At 49.3% G+C, this 18,947-nt stretch overlaps 1 protein-coding gene across 2 annotated transcripts; it reads right to left on the bottom strand.

Moving 5' to 3' along the window:
- Window positions 1–11,580: 11,580 nt before the first annotated feature.
- Window positions 11,581–18,149, bottom strand: SPACA3 (sperm acrosome associated 3). Of its 2 annotated transcripts, XM_012449441.3 has the most exons (5): window positions 18,024–18,149; window positions 13,742–14,038; window positions 12,459–12,617; window positions 11,934–12,012; window positions 11,581–11,745 (listed from the first exon to the last, which is right to left on the bottom strand). In XM_012449441.3, the coding sequence occupies exons 1-5, from the start codon at window positions 18,055–18,057 to the stop codon at window positions 11,679–11,681; spliced, it is 636 nt and encodes a 211-aa protein (XP_012304864.2). In that variant the 5' UTR covers window positions 18,058–18,149; the 3' UTR covers window positions 11,581–11,678. The 2 variants fall into 2 exon arrangements, with proteins under 2 accessions (XP_012304864.2, XP_021525485.2); XM_021669810.2 differs by lacking the exon at window positions 13,742–14,038.
- Window positions 18,150–18,947: the final 798 nt, after the last annotated feature.

Below are 18,947 nucleotides of genomic sequence, written 5' to 3'. Positions count from 1 at the left end.
TGGCTGAGTTATTTCCGCCTTTTCTCCACATTCAAGTCTCTCTCCCCCGGGGCCTAGGAAAGGGTCAGTCTTGCCGGGTCAAAACTGCAAACCGTGTATCTGTAAAGTTTTACTCAACAACACTTACCTTTACCAAATGTGCATACTCTATATGTTTATTCTAAATTTTTTTTAATGATTGCACACAACCTTGTAAATATCTTCAAGGCCCACTGCTAGTTCACAGCCTGCGTTCTGAAGGATGCTACCCCAGACTGCGGGCATGTGGCATGAGGATGCTGCCCAGACACGGAAACCATCAAGGAGGCTGGTTTGTGATCTGTCTGCTCTCCTGACCCCTGCTGACCCCGTCAATGAATTTCGGCTGGACACAGGCCCCAGCATGGCCTCCTTCCCACACACACAAGCCTTCCTGACCTGCCCACCCCCAGCAAACCAACCTGCCTCGTGTCCCCAGAGGATACACTGGCACTCTGCCTTGCTCCCCATGACTTAGAGGATGTCCAGGTGGGATGAGAGGTTGGGAGGTGCCTTTTGGTGTTACAGGCGCAGGGCATGCCCTTTTCAGCCTCCAGATGCGAGAGAGAGCTTCCTGTTCAGGCAGAATCCCCATCCTCAGCACCACGCTGGCTCCACTGCAACAGTTCCTTCAGCCTAATCTTTTACTTTCCCCTACCAGCCCCCACCACTCCCAACTCAGAATCTCTCCTAAAGCAGTGAAGAAAGGCCTAATGTGGCTTGTGCCTTTCCCCTCATGCACAGATGCTCAGAAAGCACCGGCCAGACCCAAGGTTCAGAGTTCTGGTCCCATTCTGCCATCCGACCTCCCTATCTGTCTGTCTGTCTCTCCTTCATGACCCACTAACATAAGGAAAAGTTACTTGCCCAATGTGACAAACTGAAGACCCCGGCCCCACGACCTCCTCTCAGTAGCTGTGTGACAGTGAGTGAGACCATGCTCCTCTCTGGGCACAGTTCCCTCATTTTTTGGATGAAGATAATACCTTGCCTGTGTGAAGAGAAGATACAGAGCCAGTTGATCTGAGACTCAAAGTGCCATAACAGCACCGCCTCCCCTGCCCAGTGGGATGCTCGCATCCAAGCATGGCCAGGAGCTGCCAGTCCTGGGGACTGCAGAAGGCAGCTGGGACAGAGCACCCCTGTGATGCCTCCTCCCAAGCATTCTCCCAGGTGGGGCTGCTAGCTGTTAGCAAAGCTAGGTTTTATTCTTCCAGAGTGCAAAGCTGCCCCTTTGTATTATTTTATAGCGCTACCATTGCAAATAACTATTACCTTCGTGGCTTAGAACACAAATGTATTATCTTACAGTTCAGTAGGCCAGAAGTCTGACACAGTCTCGTTGGGCTAAAATCCAGTGTCAGCAAGGCTGCGTTTCTTTCTAGAAGTTCTATAGGAGACTCCTTTTCCTTGCTTTTTCCAGCTTCCAGAGGCTGCCCCCATTCCTTGGCTTGCAGCCCCTTCCTCCATCTTCAAAGGCAGCCATGACGGGTTAAGTCCTTCTCCTGTCACAAATCTAACCTTCTTCCGCAGGCACATCTCCCTGTAACTGTGACTTCTCTCCTTGCTTCCCTCTTCCGTTTTTAAAGAACTTTTTTTTTTTTTGAGACAGTCTCATTCTGTCACCCAAGCTGAAGTGCAGTGGCACAATCTCGGCTCACTGCAATTTCTACCTCCCAGGTTCAAGTGATTCTCCTGCCTCAGTCTCCTGAGTAGCTGGGATTACCGTCATGCACCACCATGCCCAGCTAACTTTTGTATTTTTAGTACGGATGGGATTTCACCATGTTGGCCAGCCTGGTCTCAAACTCCTGACCTCAAGTGATCTGCACGCCTCAGCCTCCCAAAGTGCTGGGATTACAGGTGTGAGGCCCCCTGCCCAGCCTTTTAAAAAAAACCCTTTTGATGACATTGGGCCTACTGCATAATCCAGGATAACCTCCCCACCTCGAGATTATTAATCACCTCTTCAAAGTATCTTTTACAAATGTAAGGTCACACATTCACAGGTTCCAGTGATTAGGATGGGGACATCTTTGGGGGTCATTACTCTGCCTACCACAGGTGCACAGGCCCACAGGCCTGCTGGATCAGGTAGCTTAATGCCCTCATTTTCCAAGTGAACAGACCATCAAGGGGAGAGGAAGCCTGGCCTAGGGTCACACAGTGAGTTAGTGGCAGTGTCGAAGCTATACCCCTAAGCTCCCAGTCTCACAATTCCATCTGTAGACCCACCAAGGTGACTCACTTTAAACAAGAAGGACTGAAAGTGATCAGTTTTCCAGACTTGGCCAGAGTGTGAAAGTCCCTCTCCCGAGACAAACTCACCCATGACTACATTAGGCTGGAAAATGTCCTGCTGGTATCTACACTGTCAGATACAGAAGAACAGGGATCCAGCGGGTGGCCTTAGAACACTCCTATCAGGGACAGGAACCAAATGAAATGACTGTTCAATTAGTTGGAAGTCTCTCTGATACTTCTGCCTCGTTCCAGTTTAGCGGCTTCATAAATTTTTTAAAAATCTATATCTTAAATTACAATTTGAACTACTTCATTGGATTTCTGGCTTCCATTTCAGAAAAAAAAAATTAGATCCATTTGTGATAGAGCAAAGAATATTCAGATGCATTTGGATTGCTTCAGGGCTCACATATGTCTGTGCCTGTATGGATTTGAGGATTCTGGCTTTGTTCAGCTTAAACCAGGTCTACAACCTTACACATGTTTAAAGAAAAAAAAAAATAGGAAATTCAAGAGAGCAAACTGATAGCCAGCTACTGATTATTATTAATTGACTGTTAACAAAAGACACAGCTGAAATTCCAGTGAGTGGGAGGTGTTTTTATGATCCTCCCATTAAACAAGTAGCTGTTTGTGCAATCATTTCCTTAGTGTGGACCTGGGGAGGTCCGGTGGACAGGGGAGACTCAGGGAGTTGTCCCATTTTCAGGAGTGACCCAAAAGATGACACCAAGGCTAGGAGCGTGGAGCAATCCCAAGTCCAAAGCACAAGGTTCAATTCTCAGTGACTTCAGAGGATTTGACCAATCAATTAATCAATCAGTTAATTAATTAATGGCGCATGACCCCAGACACAGGCTCTAGGGGATGTACCGCAGCTGAAGAGGGTGAAATGATTGAGCCTTGCTCTGAGCATCCGTTGCCAGAGGACTGGGCTAGTTGCTCGCACACTGTTGCTTTGTTGTTTTTGGCAGGGAGAGGCCAGAGTTATTCTATTTTCCTCTTTCCAGCTTGAAGCTATTTTTGTGAGAGTTTCAACCACGAACGCTCCTAGTGAGAAGCTTGCGGAGCCACAAGCACTGATGAGGGGAGACCAGAGTCCACAGAGGGTCTCTGGAGAATGGCTCTCAGTGAGCTGGGAAGGGGGGCGTCAGAGGTGGGCCCCGCCCACAGGTGTGATCCTGGTGGGCAGTGTGTTCCCTTGGGTAAAGCTCAGCACAGCCCACATGAGCCCACAGGCCCAAAGGAAAGAAACCTCTTCCTCCACAATCTCAGAGATTTTGATTCAATTTTAAGAACCAAACTCTGCACAGGGCTGAGGGCCTCCATGAGATCCCAATGAATGAGCTCCCATGTTACATAGAAAAGGGGGTTTGAAGAGGGCAGGGAATTGCTTCTGCAAGAGGAGAGAATGCAGCTGCACACGGCCAGGGCAGACCTCTGCTGCACAGAACAAGCTCTCTGGCATAATAGGGAAGGGGACAGGGGAAGGAAGAAGGAGCAAATGCAGGAAGGGCCCAGGTGCCCCTGCCATGCCACTCTATGGACTGACTGCTACCATGCCAGGCACTTGCAGTGAGGCAAGGAATTTCTAATCTGAGCAGGGAATACTGACAAGTAAACAGAAGACTGCCAAAGAGGAATCTGGGTTTTCCCGTTGAAGGGAAGTGAGAGAGCAGCATATGCAAAGCCCAGGAGGCTGGAGGAGGCATAGTTCATGAGGTTGCACACAGCAGGGGAACCCAAGCAAAGACATGAAGGCGCAAATGTTCTAAATGACCACTGAGAGGTAGACAGGTGCTGAAGGATGAAGGGCCTGGCCACCATGCTGAGAGGGGTGTCATGGCTAGAGTCCTTCAGGCTCTTTCCTTTGCTCCCCAAGAGGCTATGAAGACATTTCCCACCCAAGGAATTTCTGAGCTAATATCTTTCTCCCCACTCACTGGAGATTCTTAGGCTGTTGGCACATGGGATCTTTTTGTGCATGCATTTATGTGTTCCTAAGGCTAACAGGTTATTCTAGGGGGCATACGGTCCATGGGGACTATGAAACAGGACTGTAGGACCCAACCACACTTGAAGACAGGTAGAAGAAAGAGAATCACATGGTGAAACCCCACCTCTACTAAAAATAGAAAAAAAAAATAGTTGGGCGTGGTGGCATGCGTCTGTAGTCCCAGCTACCTGGGAGGCTGAGGCAGGAAAATCGCTTGAACCCAGGAGGCGGAGGTTGCAGTGAGCCTAGATCGCACCACTGTACTCCAGCCTGGCACCTGACGATGGAGCGAGACTCTGTCTCAAAAATAATAATAATAATTCAATTTCACATTTGATGAAACTGGTACTCGTTTTTCAAGAACAAAGCGGTGGGTTGGCAAAGGCTTTGGCCAAATCAGAAGACTGAGTTTCTAACCTGTTTCTGCTGCAAAGCTGACCACGTGACTTTGGGCCCAGTTCTCTTCATTTCTGTGGGCCTCAGTTTCCTCCTTTATACAAGAGGAGGGGGTGAAAATGGACAAATAATCCCTTTGGTGCCTCCTGACTCTGTCTATGAGTTGAAGCTGTAAGTGAATGTCAGGCATCTAAGCAAATATTTAATTTACTGCTCAGAGCCCCCATGTCTCCATCTATAAAACAGAAATGCTGATGCTTAGTTTTCATGGTTATTACGAGGATTAAATATGTTTAAGTGTATAAAACACTTTTTGTCTTTTCTTTTCTCTTTTACTCCTGTAGAACATTGATCTGTAATCTTATTTGGATCACTGACTCTCTTAAAAATAAGATGAAACCTGTAAACTTCATGGTCACATAGATATACATAAAATTTTGCCCAGCTGAAGTGGAAGGATCACTTGACTTCAGGAGTTTGCAACCAGCCTTGGCAACATGGCGAAACTCCATCTCTATGAAAAATACAAATAGATTAGCCAGGCATGGTGGTGCATGCCTGTAGTCCCAGCTACTTAACAAAACAAAATTTTTGCATGCAATCTCAGGAGGGCTATGGGCCCCCAGAGCCCATCTGTGATCCTCTAGGGATCCACTGATGCTAGCCAAAGTCACGTTGATCAAGAAAGTGCTAAACGACCCTCCAAAAGAACGCCACAGTACCGCAAAGTGCAACCAACATTTCTTCTCCTAAAATCACATAATGACTGTCATTTTTCAATTTACAGGAAGAAGGAAAAATAAGAGGATAGATAGCATTTGATCAATGTTAAGTGTTTTCTCCCGTAATTTTTTTAAACCTTTGGCACCTGCTGCAGCTTGTGCGTTCTCACAGATGGCAAAATGAATGAACGAGCAGAAAATGAATATGAACAGAAAAACTTGGAAATGTGATTTCATAAAATTATTTTATGCATGTGGAGATTTTGAGGGCTGAAGGAAGAGACCTGTGTACATAAAAAGCAACCGTAGCATCCACTTTGTAGACATCCCCATGGTCTGGTTCTTAAAGAGCATGCCACTGCATCCCCTGCATTGGGAATGCATGCCTAATGTTCACTGGCTGCCACTGAGCCTCCAAACATGCCCACTGCTGACATCTCATTTGTTTCTGAACAAGGCCGCAATGGTGTTTTATTTTGTGTTGAAAAGAAAATCCGCCCCCTGATAACGACTGAGAATGATGCTCTGGGATGGAGGATTCAGATGTCTTACCTCCTTGAAGCTGTTCTCTCCCCCATGCCTCTGAAGGAAGTGGCAAACTTATCACTATTATAGCCCATTTGTCTTTAGTGTAATTCTGCCTTTTGTGGCTTCTTTACAAAAGGAGTTCTATCCAAGTTAAAATAGGCCCAATACAAAGTGATTGGTGGGCACCAACCATACCCAGGTCAACCAGTCTCCCACAAGAAAACTTCCCAGCACCAGGCTGGAGTCTCTGCTCTGACCCCATGACTCCGTGAGCATTTTCTGTGTGCTACGGGCCAGGCACTGGGCTAAGTACTGGGAATTCATATATCAAGGAGACACAGAGTCTAGGTGGGCAGAGGCAGGCAACAGCCGTGTACAGAAACACCTGAGCAGCAAGAGCTACAAAGGTACCCAGGGCACAGTGTGCTCACTGCAGCAGAAGCATCTGGGTCTGGCTGGCTGAGTAGGAGCAGATTTTGGCCGAAGACTTGAGAGATGGGTAGAAGTTACCAGGCAGGCAAGTTTGCAAAGCACATACCTGGGCAGAGGCTTGGAGGTAGAAGTGAAAGTGGAGGGCTTGGAGAATGATGGATCCCTGTGGATAGGTGGGCTATCTCTCCACTGCCCCCCGCCCCTCAACTATGCCTTCCCACCCCAGGGGGCAGCCTGCTGAGAGTCCAAGTGTTAGTCCAGCTATGGCAGCTGGTGCAGCTGAGGATGAAGCATGGTCTTGGCAATCTGGCAGCCCCATCCAAATCCCAGCACCACCAACTGTGCTACCTTGGGCAAACTCTAGAACTTCTCTGAGATTCAGTTTCCTCCTAAAAATGGGGATGACCATCTCAATCTCCTCTGGATGCTGTGCTGCTGTGATGACCAACATAGGGTAGATCAGAGATGATAAAGAGGTCCCGTCTTACATACCAACTCCATCGAGAGTGACTGCCATTGAACTGTCAGGAAAGATTCCTTGGCTGGGCAAGGTGGCTCACACCTGTAATTCCAGCACTTTGAGAGGCCAAGGTAGATGGATCACTTGAGTCCAAGACCAGCCTGGCCAACATGGTGAAACCCTGTCTCTACTAAAAAAACAAAAATTAGCCAGTCATGCTGGTGCACACCTGTAGTCCCAGCTACTTGGGAGGCCGATGTGGGAGAATCACTTGAACCCAGAAGGCAGAGATTGCAGTGGGCAGAGATCATGCCATTGCACTCCAACCTGGATGACAGAGCAAGACTCCATCTCAAAAAAAAAAAAAAAAGAAAGACAAGAAAAGAAAGAAAGATTCCTGGACATATGCCACCTCAGTAAAGATAAAGGCTTGTACTCAGTTTGCAATGTCTGCCATAGGCACAGAGATGATCGGGTCCAGGAAATTCTGGGTTCCCTTTGACTGGCCCACCTTCCACCAACCCCCTACCCTAGAAGCTTCAGGCCAGTGCTCAGAGTGGAGAAAAGCAGCCATTCCCAGCTGAGGGCATGGACCACACAGAAAGAGTACCCAGCAATGCCTCCTTCAGCTGCCAGGGGCATCTGCTGCCCTCACCTGTACTTACAGGTAGAGAAGGGACTGCATCTTAGCAAGCCAATCATCCCCAGGAACATTCAGTCCACCCTTACCACAAAAGATACAGAAAAGCCCATTTTAAATCTGTCTCCAGGAGCCAAACTAATCCAAGAATGGGGCGATTTAAAAAAAGTCACAAAAATTCATTGAATTCTCCCCGACTTTCCAGATAACTCTCTACTACAGTCTCCAAACCATTCCCCTTCTCCTCATTCTCTTTCTCACGCCTTCCTCTTTCTCCTTCTTCCCTTAGCAAACAGTTGAAGTTGAAGTAGAAGGCACAAATCCTTCAAAGATGGATGGGTCGAACCATGGATCAGAAGAATTAATATCATTAAAACAACCATACTGCCCAAAGCAATCTACATATTCAATGCAATCCCTATCAAAATACCAATGTCATTTTTCAGAGAATTAGAAAACAAAATCCTAAAATTCATATGAAACCAAAAATGAGCCCAAATAGCCAAAGCAATCCTAAGCAAAAAGAACAAAGCTGGAGGCATCATGTTTTCTGATTTCAAATTATATTACAAGGCTATAGTAACTGAAACATCATGGTACTGGTATAAAAATAGACTCATAGATCAGGAGAACAGGGTGAGAACTCAGAAATAAAGCCACATATTTACAGCCAACTGATCTTTGACAAAGCTGACAAGAACATATGTTGGGGAAAGGACATCTTTTTCAATAAGTGGTGCTGGGAAAACTGGGTTGCCATATGCAGAAGAATGAAATGACCCCTGTCTCTCATCATATACAAAAATCAATTCAAGATGGATGAAAGACTTAAACGTTAGACCCAAAACTATAAAAGTACTAGAAGAAAACCTAGAGAAAACTCTCCTGAACATTGGTCTAGGTAAAGAATGTATGACTAAGACCTCAAAAACACAGGCAACAAAAAGAAAAATAGACAAATGGAACTTAATTAAACTAAAAAGCTTCTGCAAAGGAAAAGAAATGATCAACAGAATAAACACATTGTAGAATGGGAGAAAATATCTACAAACTATTCATTCAACAGGGGACTAATATCTAGCATACACAAACAACTCGAACAACTCAAAAACAAAAAACAAAAACAGAAACAATCCTATTAAAAAAGTGGGCAAGCCAGGTATGGTGGCTCATGTCTAAAATCCCAGCACGTTGAGAGGTCAAGGCAGGAGGATTGCTTGAGTCCCAGAGTTTGAGACCAGCCTGGGCAAAACAGTGAGACCTTGTCTCTGTAAGAAATCAAAAATTAGCCAGGTGTAGTGGTGCATGCCTATAGTGTCAGCTACTCAGAAGGCTGAGGTGGGAGGATTGCTTGAGCCCAGGAAGTCAAGGCTGCCACTGCACTCCAGCCTGGGCAACAGAGTAAGACCCTTTCTCAAAAAAAAAAAAAAAGGCTGCCACTGCACTCCGGCAAAGGACATGAATGACATTTTTAAAGAAAACATATAGTCAACAGTTATATGAAAAAATGTTCAACATCATTGATCAAAGCGAAATGCAAATTAAAACCACAATGAAATATCATCTCAGCCTAATCAGAATGTCTGTTATTAAAAAGGCAATAAACAACAAATGTTATTGAGGATGCCGAGAAAAGGAAGACTCTTATACACTGTTAGTGGGAGTGTAAATTAGTACAACCTCTATGGAAAATAGTACGGTGATTTCTCAAAGAACTAAAAGTAGAACTACCATTTAATTTAGCAATCCTCCTACTGGGTATCTACGCAAAGGAAAAGAAACCATTATGTCAAAAAGACACCTACATTTACATGTTTATCAAAGGACTATTCACAATAGCAAAGATATGGAACCAATCTAAGTGTAATGGATGAATGGAAAAAGAGAATTTGGTATATATACACAACGGAATACTATTCAGCCCCTAAAAAGAATGAAATCATGTCTTTTGCAGCAACATGGCTGGAATTGGAGGTCATTCTCTTAAGTGAAAAATGCCAGGCACAGAAGCCAAATATCACATGTTCTCACTCCTAAGTGGGTGTGAAAATATGTGTACACATGGACATAAAGAGTGGAATAATAGGGGCCGGGTGCAGTGGCTCATGCCTGCAATCCCAGCACTTTGGAAGGCCAAGGTGGGCAGATCACATGAGGTCAGGAGTTTGAGACCAGCCTGATCAACATGGTGAAACCCTATTCTCTACTAAAAATACAAAAATTAGCCAGGCACAGTGGCAGGCACCTGTACTCAGGAGGTTGAAGCATGAGAATTGCTTGAGCCCGGGAGGTGGAGGTTGCAATGAGCTGAGATCACACCATTGCACTCCAGCTTGGGCGACAGAGTGAGACTCCATCTCAAAAAAAAAAAATAAGAGTGGTATAATAGACAATGGAGATTCAGAACAATGTGAAGGTATGAGGGGGTGGGCGATGAAAAATTACTTAATGGGGACTGTGCACATTATTCAGATGAGGGATACCCTAAAAGCCTGACTTGACCACTATGCAATCTATATATGTAACAGAATCACACATGTACCCATAAGTTGTACCAATAAAAATAAATAAAATTTTTAATTTATCTTACAAAAAAAACCAAATTTTTAAAAAATAAAGATGGATGGGTTATGGGTCCCTGGCCAGATGACCATAACAACAGCCCCTCAGCAAACTACAGTGAGTGAGTCACACTGACCTGGGTGCAAATTTATCTCCTCCGAGCCTCGGTTTCCCCTTGTCTGTGCAATGGTGGTCATAATGGTACCTACATCATAGCTATTGTTCTAGGGTCTAGATTAGCTCATGCATGGCACATGGTAGGCACTCAGTGTTTGCCTTAATGTTAAAAAGACAGCAGCTTCCCCCTACTCATGATTGAATAGCTCTATTAGTCATCGACGCCCCCACTCTCAGCAGGGTTCTTCTCCACTCTGTCCCCTTGTATGAGTCACTCTCAAGTTTCATCATCACCTTGACCAAACCAGCAGGGGAAGGAAACCGGCCTGCCTCGATAACTGTGGACATTCCACACCCCTCGGGCGTTTGCTGACCGGAGACATGCTGGGATGCCTGAATTATTTAAGTGGAGGAGGATGGGGGGCAACATTGTCTCCCTAAGTCACCAGCCATGCCTCAACCAACAGTTCAGTACTTGCAGGTTTCTTTGGAGCCTTTTCAGAAGAATCTACAATCAGAACTCAGGGCTCAGTCTTCTCACACATCACTCTGTCCCTGCAACTGCTGCTGTTGCTACCACATCCACTGTGATCCTGAAACCCCACCCACCTTCCTCATTTAGAGGCAGTCGTTCCAGATTAGCAGGGGACTGTGCTGCCTTCTTCTGAGCTTCCTGTGTGCTGAGGAAGGCAGAGGACTGCACTGGCTGTGAGGTTGGAAAGCCACGGTCACTCCCACCCCATCCTCCAGCCTCCTAGCAGTGGTGGGCAGGGGTTGGTGACTTCCTTACCCAAGAAGTGAGTGACTGCACCGTCTCTATCTGCGGCACTTGAATCTTCTGCCACGAGAGGGCACCAGAGAGCAAGGTGAGAGCTGAAGCTCTGGGTGGTCATTCCTCTCCGGGGACCAAGCAGCACCCCAAGGTGGCAGGGGTGAGTGTTAGCAGTCACAGCTAGAGGGCCAAAGCACAGTGGCCACCATCTGCAACCAAAGCTGCAGAAAATAAGTGTCCCAAGGACCTTCCCAATCAAGCCAGAGGTACGTAGCCCTAGATCCAGCTAGGGTGGCCAGGTAAAACATAAGACACCCAGTTAAATTTAAATTTTGGATAAACGTCAAATAATTTTAATGTAAATATGTTCTCATGCAATATTTTGAACATACTTAAAATTATTTGTTGTATATCAAATTAAACTGGGGCATCCTGTTTTTGTTGTTATGTATTTGTTTCGTTAAATCTGGCCACTCTAGACCCAAACTCTACTAGGTGTGGTGGACAAAAAACACACTGATGCCCCCACCCCAACACCTGCCCCAGGCCACTAGGAATGGATGTAAGCCTCTGGTGATGGGATTTCTGGAGTCCACTTGAAGCCCGGCCAGGCATACAGGTGAGGGGAGGTAACACGGAGGTGCCCTGGCTCCAACCCGGCACCTGCAGACACACTGAGAGCTGAGAGCCACCTTCACGTTCAACCACACTTTATTCATGGGCTTGTCTTCCCAAGCCTGGCTCAGGAACCAAACCACATGTCCCAGCCTGCTGTGCATGGTCTCGTTCATCTAGAAGTCACAGCCATCCACCCAGTCCGTGAGGTCTTTTCCCTGGCAGTGATGCCTCCAGGCCTCCCTGAGGATGGAGAACGGGGAAGAGGAGAGATCCTATCAGCTGTAGTCGCCAGTCATTGCCCAGAGAAGAATAGGAAGGAGGGTGTGGGCTCTAAACCAGAAGTGAGGAAGGAAAGGGGTTTGTTCCCTGCTGCTGCCCAGCAGTCCTAACCGTACCAATGTGGCAGGGCTCTAGCCCAAGTCACTTACCAGGAACCCAGACCCTGAGGCTCTTGGGTGATCTTCATGGCACAGATGACGGTATCCTTGAGATTAGGATTCAACAAATCTGGGGTGATGGGCAGAGAAACATAACGAGGGAGCAGGGGACATCCAGAGAGTGAATGTGTGTGTGTGTGTGTGAGTGTGTGTGTTTGTGTGTGTGTGTATGTGTGTGTCTGTCTCTCCTCACACACACACACACTCCACTCCCCTAAATCCAACTCTGTCTCAACCACTCTGGAAGCACAGGTACCACCCTATCCCTCTCCCCCTCCATCAGAAACAATCCTCCCTTCATTACTAAAGCTCTAAGGCCAGTCTCCCATCTGGGACCCCCAATTCAGACTGACGGAAGACCTCCCTCATCCCTTGTCCCATCTCCGTCTCCTCCATGGGCCCAGCCGGACGTGGGGGAACCCTCACTCAGAGATGGGGGTAGCAAACTAAACTGAGGAGGAAACGAAAGCTAATGCAGGCCCTGACCCCTGCCAGTCCTGGGCCAGGCCCAGCTACCTGAGCAGTACAGCCGGCACATGTTGGGGCCGTTCGGGGTGAGGTTTCTGCACCACCTCCGGCTGCTGATCTGGAAGATGCCGTTGTTGGTGCTCCCATCAGCCTCGTGGTCCACAGCAGCTGTGTTGAAACCGCTTGCAAAATAAGCGAGGCAGACCCCTGCATAGGGCAGAGCACAGGCCTGGGGGTCAGACGGTTATGGCCACCTCAGACCAGGGGCTTACTGCGCAGGTCCCATGCTGGCTCCACCGAGCCTTGCCTGCCTGATCAAGGTGATTGGGGCACGTGCCCTCCCACCTGCTTTGCTGATGTATCAATCAGTAGAGGCTTAGAGAGGCACAGTGACTCACCCAGGGTCCCATCCAGCTACCAAATAACAGGGGTCAGGGCTGGCCTCAGGCCCCCGACTCAGGCCAGCAATCTTCCCACTTGCTCATTGTTTAGCACAGAGTAGTGCCCAGTAAGTTTGTTGAATGAATCTACAAGTGCTAAATCCTTTTTTTTTTTTTTTTTTTTTTTTTTTTTGAGACTGTCCTCCAGGCTGGAGTGCAGCAGCTCAGTCTCAGCTCACTGCAACCTCCACCTCCCAGGTTCAAGCAATTCTGTCTCAGCGCCGCAAGTAGCTGGGATTAAGGACACCCACTACCATGCCCGGCTAATTTTTGTATTTTTAGTAAGATGGGGTTTCTCCACATAGGTCAGGCTGGTCTCGAACTCCTGACCTCAGGTGATCTGCCCACCTCAGCCTCCCAAAGTGCTGGGATTACAGGCATGAGCCAACACGCCCGGCCTACAAGTGCTAAATCTTTAGAGACAAGATTAGGGAGACCCAGGTGGAATCTATAGAGGGCACTGGAACTGGAGGAAAGATGAGCCCCGGTGTGACTGCCCTGCCCGAATGGCCATCTAAAACTGCCACCAGCTTGAAAAGTTTGGCATGACTACTCTGTTCAGTTTGTCTTTTCTAGTTCCAGAAGGAATGTCTGATCCTTGTGACCACAGTTAAGTTTAGGGTACTGAGCTGCTGGTTTCCTTCGACCCCGACTTTAGAGCCAGGGGAAAATGAAGGCGTGACTCCGCTGTGGTTGCCTGCCGCCTGCCTACTGCATGTTTAACTCAGTGCCGGTGTTCTCTACCTGCCCTCTCAAATCATCTTCAGTTTACAGATGACAGCTAGGGCTCTAAATGCTCCCGAAGCCACAGCCCATGAATGAGGAGAAAGGGAGGGAAGGAGGGAGAGAGGTGTGGGGAAGCCAGGGCCAGCCAGAGAAAGGGGTTCTCACAGTCAGCCAGGCTGTACCCCCGGTATCCGTCCAGCCCGAAGTCCTGTAGCACTCTGGCCAGTTCACAGCGACTGTAGACCTTGGCCTCACTGGAGGGGAGCAGGCAGCTGAGCAGAGAGACCAGGACCAACAACATGGTCCCAGCTGGGCACCACCGCCGTCTGAGAGCCCTGCTCCTGGCTTCTGTGCTGGCGGCAGAGGTGGCTCCACCACCACTCTGGCTCAGAGCTGAGCTTTGGGATGACAGGCGGCTCACCAGCCTCACAGAAGGAGAAGACACGGGGCTTGAGCATACCCCTGGGAAAGGGGAGAGAAGAGAAGGGGTGGGCAGAAGGCCAGGCTCCAGCAGTGCGTATCAGCCCCCTTGCATGCCGATCGGCATCAGCTCTGCCCTGGGGCCAGCCCCTCTCCTTCCGCATCCTGCTTCACACCACCCCGGCCTCCATGGTACACACCAGCCATGATTTATTCCTGAGGCCCGTGATTTTACAACTAGGAAGGGGCAAAGTTTGGATGAAGACAAAGTTCTAGAAATCCGAAGCCCCACTGAGCAGATGCTCCCGGAGGAGATAGCCGAGCGGTGTCACACCGTGTTCATGGGTCCCTCGGCCCTGTTGCCAAGGGGACTGCCCTTCTGGCACTGAGCCTACATCTCCAGATCTTAACTGAAACAAGCTCTCCCCCAGAACACTCCTCCCCTGTAGCCCCCTCAAGGGGAAGTTGCTCTTTCTCCACACACAAAGCCCAGAGATGGTCCCGAAAGTCTCCTTCACCCCCACCACCCCTTCTAAACCAGAACCTGCAAAAAGCCCTTCTCCCTGGAAGCCCAGCCTGCCCGCCTCTGACCTCCATGCCCTCTCATCATTGGCTGTGTGAGGCCAGTCCCCCAAATCACTGAGGACAGTAGCACCTGGGTGTCATAGCCTCAGGGCTCCTTCTCTCCTCAGATCTAGTCCCCTCCGCCTCCACTCTGTCTCAGCCACTCCCTCCCCTGCCCTGGTCATCCGGCTTCTTGTCCTCACCCTCATTTCCCCACCTCTATGAGCCCCGATTCCAGATTCCACCGCCCACCAGCTCTGACAAGTCTCCCCACGCCTCTCATGACCTCTGAGCCTCCACACCTACCCTCCACCTTCACAGAGTCAAAAAGTGAAAGAGTTGTACAAACTCCTGTTTGTGCCAATGAGTGTCCCTGGTCTCCAACCCCCACAGGACCTTGAATGCCACCAAGGATGACAGAGTGGTTGAGGGCGTGGCTTTGCAGCAAGGCTCAGGTTGGGGTGGAAGCCCCCCTCGGCTCCTTGCTCCAGCTCTGACTATGGGCACTCCCTGAGCCTCGTTTCCTCTATAAAATGAGGACTTGAGTAACACCTGCCCCATACGATTGTTGGAAGAATAAATGAGAAAAGGCGTGGGCACAATTTAGCTCTTGGCACTAAAAATAGGTGAGTTTTTGTTTCTGTTATCAACTACGATGGGCGCTGGTACCCGCGCTTGTCTCTGCTCAGCTTTCTCTCTCCCATTTCCCACAAAGGACCTGAAAGCCCTCGGCATTGTCCCTGAATAAGTCATGCTGTCCCACCCCTTGGCTCCCAGAACACAACCTCATCTCCCGCTGCACAAAGAAGAGCAGTGCTCACTTGTGGAGTGTCTTCCTCTTTCTGCCTCCACCCCGCCCACTCGCAAACTCATCAGTAGCCTCCTCAGCCTCATCTCCACCCTGTCATTGTTCTGGTGCCGGGCCTCCACCCCCACGCAGGCCCATCTTCCCTCCGAGCTCTAGATTTGCCCTTCTGGTCTCCAGGCCTTGCTCCATTCATGGTCCCTCCTCTCCCGGCGCCACTCCGTTCCCCTCCTGCTCCTTCCTCTTGCTTGTGGAGACACGCTCAGTCTTCAGCTTCTAAACGCCTTCCCTGGAGTCTCATACTGACTGGTACTCTCCTATCTCTTTCCCTCTTTTTTCACCCAAATTCCTAGGGCAAATTCCCACTTTCTCCCCTCCCATCTGTTTTCCAGCCTGGAGAAATGGCCTCCCTGCCAGCACCACGTGCTGAAACTGCTCTGCAGGTCCAAGGAGGACCTTGTCGGCTCTGCCTTATGGGAGCTCTCAGCCACACTCATGCTGTGGACCACCGCCTATTGAAAGGCTTGCCTCTCCTGGTTTCCACGATGCTCGCCTCTCCCAGGTTTCCTCCCTCTCTGACTGACTCTCCTCCTTATCCTCGGTGGAATCCACTTCTGCCCAGGCCAAAAACCTGTTATGCTGTCCAGGCCTCCCTGCCTTGAGCCCTCTTCTCTTCCACTTTCAGGAAACCCTCTGGGCAGCCCTGCTGTGAGCCACCACCTGCAGTCTGGCGACCTCTGTGGGGTCTTTCTGAGACCTCAGAGGCAACTACTACCTGGACGATTCCACTTGAATGTCCTGCAGGCACCTCAAACTCAGCACATCTCAACAGAACCAATGATCCCATCAAAACCTGCTTCTGGCCAGGTGTAGTGGCTCATGCCCGTAATCCCAGCACTTTGGGAGGCTGAGGCAGGCAGATCACAAGGTCAGGAGTTCAAGACCAGCCTGACCAATATGGTAAAACCCGATCTCTACTAAAAAATACAAAAAACTTAGCCAGGCATGGTGGTGCATGCCTGTAATCCCAGCTACTCAGGAGGTTGAGGCAGGAGAATCACTTGAACCCGGGAGGCAGAGGTTGCAGCTAGCCGAGATCATGCCATTGCACTCCAGTCTGGGCGACAGAGGGAGACGTCTCAAAAAAAAAAAAAAACCCTGCTTCTTCCTTGTGACTTCCTTTACATGCTTTAAAACATGATGGGCCACCCATTTATCCAAACTGGAAATATGGATGTCATTCTTCACTCTTTCCTCCCCATGACATCTTTCACCCAGTCCTAACCAATCAGTCTCAATGTGCTGTGGATTCTCCCTTCCCTCCGAGAGCTCCGTCCTTTCCTGGTTTGTACCCACATCGTGGCCTCCTGCATGGTCTTCTTGTATCATGTCTTGACCACTCTTCCAAACTATTCTATGCATGTCCATCAGAACGAATTTGTTAAACGAAAAGCCCAGCCCTGTGACACCTTGGATGGATCCCACCACCACTGCCCCTTCGAGGTCCACAAGGCCCTTCACGATCCAGCCCTGCTGCCCACTCCCTCACTCACGCACTATGCTCCAGCAATGCCACCTTGTTCTCTCACAATGACCTTGCTGTCTAGAACATTCACCCTCTGCCTTCCTCTACACAGTTAACTGTTACTCACACCTGAAGGGTCTCAGCAGAGGTGGGTTCCCCAATGAGACTCTCTCAGCAGGCCACCACCCCCCACACTCTCACATGCCCGATCTTCCCCCTCTTCTGTCACACTTGACTGGAAGAGATGTCAGTCTTTCCCACCGCAAAGTTAACTTCCGAAGAACGGCGGCCAGTCTTATTTTTCTGCAGAGTTGCTGGCATGGAGTAACTGCTCAGTGGCTGCTTCTGAAACACAAGTCCCCAAAAGGCGTGGCCACAGGAACGTGAGCCCTTCTCATCAACGTGAGGGAGGTAAGAGGAAGGAGCCGGCCAACGTGGCGGACTTTGTCAAGTCTGAGCACTGTGCCAGGACTTTCTGGAGGTTTTCTAACTTAATCTCATCCAATCCTCTCAACAACTGAAAGGGGTAGGATTAATATCCCTAAGTTGTAGAGAAGGAAACCAAATTGACTGCTATGCAGGGACTGTTTTTTATTTTTATTTTTTGTAGAAGTGACTTAAAAGTAATTCCAGGCTGGGCGCGGTGGCTCACACCGGTAATCCAGCACTCTGGGAGGCCATGTCAGGCGGATCACAAGGTCAGGAGTTCAAGACAAGCCTGACCAACATGGTGAAACCCCGTCTCTCCTAAAAATACAAAAATTAGCCAGACAGGGTGGTAGTCAACTGTTATCCTAGCTACTCAGGAGGCTGAGACAGGAGAATCACTTGAACCCAGGAGGCAGAGGTTGCAGTGACCCGAGATCGCATCACTGCTCTCCAGCCTGGGCGACAGAGCAAGACTCTGTCTCAAAAAAAAAAAAATGTAATTCCATCCTGAGCACTTCACAGCAACTCCAGAGATTTCTCTTTCTTTCTCCCTCCCTCTCTCTCTCTCTCTCTCTCAGCTGGTCACTCTCTCAGGCCAGAACACCCCCACCCTAACCACCATCTTGTTTTTCACCACCCCTCTCTGGCCAGACCAACCCAGGGCACCTGTTAACAGCTCCAGGAAGAAGGGGAAAGGAGCTCACTGTTCAACGGTGCTCCCCACAGAGCTGAGACCATGGTGACAATGGCAGCAGCAGCAGTTGCCCAAAACCCTGCTTCAGCTCAGGATGCCCCCTACGACTGTGCCAGGGCCCCAGGCACCCAATGTTAAGAGAATGATGGGGAAGGCAGGCTCCATGCCAACTGAGGGCCTTCTAGAACTCCAGCTCTGTGAGCTCATCTCCCACAAACAGCTCCACCACTGAGCTTTGATTAGCCCACCTGAGCCCCTCAACTCAGGGTCCAGAAGCAGAGCCGGGGCATCTAATCCCAGCCCCCTTGCACACCTCTACCTCCACCACACACACACACACAAACACTACTTTGAGGGATGGCACTTCCTCTCCCAACAGATCTTTCAGATAATTACTCAGGGACAGTGGTGGATTCCCAGGGATAGTGATGGATGTGTAGGCATGGTCGTGGGTGCCCAGAGATAGTGGTGAATACGAAGGGATGGTGATGGGTGCCCAGGCACAGTGATGGGTGTGCAGGGGGCAGTAGTGGGTGCCCAGGGATGGTAGCAGATGTTCCAGGATGGTGGTGGCTGTGCAGGGATGCTGATGGATTTGCAGGGATAGTGATTATTGTTCAGAGACAGTGATGGACGTGCAGGGATGGTAGTGGGTGCCCCAGGATGGTGATGGGTGCCCAGGGATGGTGGTGGGTGTCCAGGGATGGTGGTGGGTGCCTAGGGATGGTAGTGGGTATCCAGGGATGGTGGTGGGTGCCCAGGGATGGTGATGGGTGTTCAGAGACAGTAGTGGATGTACAAGATGGTGGTGGGTGCCCAAGGGATGGTGATGGGTGCCCAAGGATGGTGGTGGGTGCCCAGGAATGGTGGTGGGTGCCTAGGGTTGGTGGTGGGTGTTCAGAGACAGTGATGGGTGCCCAGGGATGGGGGTGGG

The sequence above is a fragment of the Aotus nancymaae genome, unplaced genomic scaffold (genome assembly GCF_030222135.1).
Source record: "Aotus nancymaae isolate 86718 unplaced genomic scaffold, 86718_ANA_hifiasm-v0.15.2.pri h1tg000072l, whole genome shotgun sequence".
NCBI classification, from domain to species: domain Eukaryota; kingdom Metazoa; phylum Chordata; class Mammalia; order Primates; family Aotidae; genus Aotus; species Aotus nancymaae.
This window is presented reverse-complemented; position numbering and strand designations above follow the sequence as displayed.